The following is a 5,349-nucleotide window of genomic DNA, read 5'->3' on the forward strand; positions in this document are numbered from 1 at the left end:
TTCAAAGAACCAAACTTCTTTAAATAAAAATGACTAGCAATAATGTAATATTTTACCATTTACGAAGAGTTTAACGATAACAATATTCATCTTGAGTTAATTTCTCATGAATAACATTCTCATTTCTTAAAATTTGCTGAATGGAAAGCCAGAAAGTAGAGTGAAGCAAGTAATGTGTGTGTGAGTAGTCACTGGATACATGCGTAACAGTGAGCAGGTTTATCAGCTCCTGCATGGCGCAGTGTTCTGATTATCTTTTGCTGCATAAGAACTACTCCCCAAATTAGTGGCTTCAAGTAAAAAACTTACTATTGTATATGATGATTCTGTTGAGCCGTGATTTGGAAAGGGCACGCAGGAGGTCTCATCTCTTCTCATCTCTGCTTCACAATGCCTATAATTTAGCTGGGAGGACCCAAAAGGCTGGAAAAGCTGATGGGTGCTGTGTCTCTCCAGTCTTTTCAGGTAGGCAGCTTGGGGTTTCTTACAGCATGGTGGCCTCAGTGCAATCTGACATTTGTATGGCAGCGCAGAGCACCCACGGTGAATGTTCCTGGAGACAGGAAGTGGAACATGTCAGAGTTGGAAGCCTGAGCCCAGTATATGGTTCAGCCTTACTTCTGCCATATTCTGTCAGTCAAAGGAGAACCTAGCCAAGGATCCGTCACGTTAATGAGGAGGAGACCTAGGCCCTCACCTCTCCCTGAGAGAAGGATCAAAGAGTTTGAATCTTGAATTCCCAGCAGGCAGACAGTTTTCCATGGTTATAAACCACCTGCCCTCACTCCATCTGCCTGTGCTAATTGTTTGCTCACAGGAATTTGTTTTGCACTGTGTAGAATTGGGATAACTTTGTGCTTATTTTGCAGTTAAAAGGGAGAGGCGCTAGGTTGGAAATTTTTAAAAAGCAAAGGTTTGAGAGCCAGTAAGACCTGGAGTGAACTCTCCTGTCAGTTATTTGCCAACTGTATGACAGCCATTTCTAAAAAGAAATGCAAACTTCAATATCCTCATCTATAAAAATAAAAAAAGAAGACTTATCTGGCTGAAGTATTGAGATTAAAAATATGACAAGTGCTAAACCCCACACATATTATGTGCTCCATTGATGTTGCTTATCCTTTCTCCCTTTTGCAGGATATAAAGGAATCTGAACACGACTGATATTTTCTTTAATTTTTAGATCCAGATATACATTGGGTAAAACTTCATAGGTTTTCAAAGGAACAGTCTTCTGAGCAAATCTGAAAACTCTCTAAACTCCATTGCTATGTTACTCTTTATCTTTATATGAATTTAAATTCCTCTAGAAGTTAGATAAAACTGTAGTAAAGCTACATAATACTTTTGACATATTTTCAAGAGTAGACAAATTTCAATTAATTCGTAAGATACAGGAATACCATTTTTCCAATTCAAATGCACCTCGTGGTTTCTGGAGTGTTAATAACCATTTACACTTACAGTTCAAACAATGCAACCTTGTAAAACATACAGAACTTCCGAAGAGATACATAACTCTTTTTATGAAGCAAACAAGTAAATTATTTTCCTCAATCCCATGATTTACTTTTGTGTAGTGGGAATTTAAGGTAGTAGTTTTGCTTTCAAGTACCAACTTTTCAATACCTGTAGGTGCAAACCCAAGGTAGGTCTCACAGAGCTCCTCACTTAATAATCTGTTAATGTTTAATTCTTTATTTTTATTTATTTATTTATTTACTTATTTATTTATTTTGGAGACAGGGTCTCAGTCTGTTGCCCAGGCTGGAGTGCAGTAGCGCCTCAGCCTCCCAAAGTGCTAGGATTACAGGCGTCAGCCACCACACCCAGCCCGTTAATATTTAATCTCCTAGAAGGTGATCTTTTTTTTTCTTTTTTAAAAAGAGACAAATTGCAGCTCCTTCTCTGAGCTTTTCTAAACTATAGCAGACAACTTAAAATCTGACATGCCAAGACACAACCTTGTCTTAGTTTTCTATCACTGCTATAACAAATTAACACAAATTTTGTGGTGAAGAAACCCACACATTCATTGTTTCATAGTTCTCATCAGGCCGACAGATGTCTCACCTGGCCAACAGCAAGGAATAGGCAGGGCTGCACGCGTTCTGGAGGCTCCAGGGCAGGCTCCATTCTCTTGCCTGTCCCAGCTTTCGGAGGCCGCCTGCATGCCTTGGTTCGTGGCCTGTCCTCTGTCTTTAGAGCCAGCAATGTTGCTTCTCTGACCACTCTTCTTCCAGCATGCCCCTCTCTCAGCACAGCGGGGAGTCCTTCACTGATTATAAAGATGCCTGTGATTACACTGGACACACCAGGATAACCAAGGTCACTCTCCACCTCCAGGTCCTTAACGTTAGTCACATCTATGAAGTCCTTTTGTTACATAAGATTACATATCCACAGGTTTTCAGGATTAAGAACTGGACATCTTTGAGGGGTGGGGCAAAGAAATTTCCGCCTACCACAGCCCTTGACAGCATAATTAAAACATTGATTTTCATAAGATTTTCCTTAACTGAATTTCATTTTGCCTCAAAGGTGCAGATGGTCAGTCTTTGAGTGCCAAGTTTAGATGCTCATCTTATTTTTAATTTCTGACCAAGATTGATGATTACTTGAATATGTTGGCTACCCAAGTAATTTTATTTACTTTTACTAAAGAGGATAATTGTATTTCAATTAACAGATTCTCTTTAACAATAAAAAATTACAAATGTTAGCTGAGAGTGACAGATATGAAATAAATTTTAAAAGTCTAATCAATGCCTGGTGGAATAATTTGTGAAGCAAAATAATTAGAAACAATTTTCATTGAAAGGCATGCAGTATGTTAATTTCTTCCACTTAGCCTTGAACAAAGCTAAGGATGTTGGAATGAAAACAAGCTTATTGTCTTCTAATGATGACCATGCCTTGGAACACTCTTCCCTTCAGAGATTTGTCCCTGGTTTGTGGAATCACAATAAAATATTATGAAAATAATTGTGGGTAAACAGGGAGAAGCCAGACATGAAAAGAAGTGAGATCTTGTCCATATATCTATTTGCATGCAAATCTTGTTAGTTGTAAATAGACATGAACAAGAAATGGGGGAATAGCAGAATAATTTTTCCAAGTGCATTTTTTTAATCAAATCAATCCTTACTTTAAAAATTAATGTAAAATTAAGAAGGCAGCAGACATCAGTATGTTTCAGCATATATACAAGCAGAGGTAGGCAAGGCATCTACATTTTCTGCAAGTAGGAGAGCTATCATCTCATTAGATAGTTAAGCACTATACCATAAGATTCAATAATATTAGTGCTAGGCAGAACACTAAATTCAAAGTAGCTGGAGGACAGAAATTTCCTTCCTTTTATCATCATCCACGCTTTCTTAACTGCTTAGGTGTGTACTGTTAGTTCCTGGCTGCATTTTCTCCTCTTCAACTTACAAATTTTTCCTGTATTAAAACTAATTCTGCTCTGTCATATTTTATTTGGGCCTTATTTTCTAATAGTGACAATGAGTGTAAAAGAAATTCACATTATCCAATCCTATTTTATTTCTTTCAAGTAGTCACCAAATCCACAAAAATGTAAGGCCCAAAAATAATGTACCAATGGTGAAAATTTTAAACATTTCTGACACATAGATGAGGGGGATGTATATTTATGAAGTAATGAGCTTATTATAGGGGACTGAGTTTGATACTTTCTCTGCCTTCACATCGTTGTGAGAGTTTACAGATTTTACAAACTCAAGGTTATAAATTACTTTCCAATTATGGGTTCCCTACTCTGAAATAATTAAAGTAGATTCAAATGGTCTTTTTGGTAGCATTCCTTCTTTCTGTCATAGCACTAATAAAAGCCCTAAATTTGTCAAGAAAAAGAAAACGGAGTATCAAGTTGAATTTTTTGATGCGCAGGGGAACCGACTGAAGAATATTTTTCTAGCAATTGTCTAATTTACTTTCATCATACTTCTAAACATTCCAAAGCAATATTTAATCTTCTGACAGTTGTGTTTTCTCAGTCTCTATTGAATGCAAAGAGAATCACTCCATGTCTTTTTTTATTCCATATTGAGGGTTATTTTTAGTTTTTTATTTCTTGGATGATTTCTTCTTGGCTTTTACAATAAATTCCAGCTACTGGATTTTCACTTGGTTAATCTTCCTAACCAAAATTTGATCTACTTTTTTTGTCCCCAGGCTGGACATGTTTCTTAACTGGATTAATCATCTTGCTCATTGGAATTTTTTTTTTTTCAAGAAGAGACTAGAGTTATAGTCTTGTTATATCTCTAATCAGAATAAACTATCAAGATGAAAATAATTGCTTAAGGATAAACAAACAGAATTTCTAATATATAGCAGGTATCTTTGTTATAGGTTAAGCAGTCTGTTCTCACTGAAAATGCTATTATTTTCCAGTTTTGGGGAAACTGGAATTTCTCTGTGTAGCCATGCTGGCAACTTGTCTTGGTTTCTTTTATTTATTTTTTTTACCCCCATGACTAATAATTTTGAAGTGCCTTTGACACCATGCCTTTTTTATCATTCTCATTTTTAAGTCAACTAACAAAATACCAAACAACACATTCATTAATATTATCTACTATTTATTACATATTTATAAATTATAGAAGTTGGACTGGTAAAAGTAAAATTATTTTAGAAATCCTACATATATAAAATAAAACAGCTCACCCATGTACCCTCAACCAAAATATTCTATTTTTATTCATTTATTTATTTTAAATTATTTTGAGACAGAGTCTTGCTCTGTTGCCCAGGCTGGAGTGCAGTGGTGCCATCTGGGCTCACCGCAACCTCTGTCTCCTGGGTTCAAGAGATTCTCCTGCCTCAGCCTCCCAAGCAGCTGAGATTACAGGCCCGCACCACCACACCTAGCTATTTTTTTTTCTTTCTTTTCTTTTTTCAACACAGAGTCTCGCTCTGTCGCCCAGGCTGGAGTGCAGTGGCGCGATCTCAGCTCACTGCAAGCTCCGCCTCCCGCGTTCCCGCCATTCTCCTGCCTCAGCCTCCCGAGTAGCTGGGACTACAGGCGCCGCCACCACGCCCGGGTAATTTTTTTTTTTTTTTTTTTTGAGAGGGAGTCTCACTCAGTCGCCCAGGCTGGAGTGAGCGGCGCCATCTCGGCTCCCTGCAAGCTCCGCCCCCCGCGTTCCCGCCATTCTCCTGCCTCAGCCTCCTGAGTAGCTGGGACCACAGGCGCCGCCACCACGTCCGGCTAGTTTTTGTATTTTTAGTAGAGACGGAGTTTCACCATGTTGGCCAGGATGGTCTCAATCTCCTGATCTCCTGATCCGCCCGCCTCAGCATCCCAAAGTGCCGAGA

At 38.3% G+C, this 5,349-nt stretch overlaps 1 protein-coding gene across 1 annotated transcript in view; it reads left to right on the forward strand.

Moving 5' to 3' along the window:
• Positions 1 to 429: 429 nt before the first annotated feature.
• Positions 430 to 5,349, forward strand: part of DAOA (D-amino acid oxidase activator) — a gene marked incomplete at its 5' end in the record, with an annotated part of 49,685 nt that continues 44,765 nt past the window's right edge. The window contains 3 exon segments of the mRNA XM_011977238.1: positions 430 to 455; positions 1,175 to 1,203; positions 1,206 to 1,272. Coding sequence (XP_011832628.1) covers positions 430 to 455; positions 1,175 to 1,203; positions 1,206 to 1,272 — 122 coding nt within the window.

This window comes from Mandrillus leucophaeus, unplaced genomic scaffold (assembly GCF_000951045.1).
Source record: "Mandrillus leucophaeus isolate KB7577 unplaced genomic scaffold, Mleu.le_1.0 Scaffold175, whole genome shotgun sequence".
In the NCBI taxonomy this organism is placed as follows: domain Eukaryota; kingdom Metazoa; phylum Chordata; class Mammalia; order Primates; family Cercopithecidae; genus Mandrillus; species Mandrillus leucophaeus.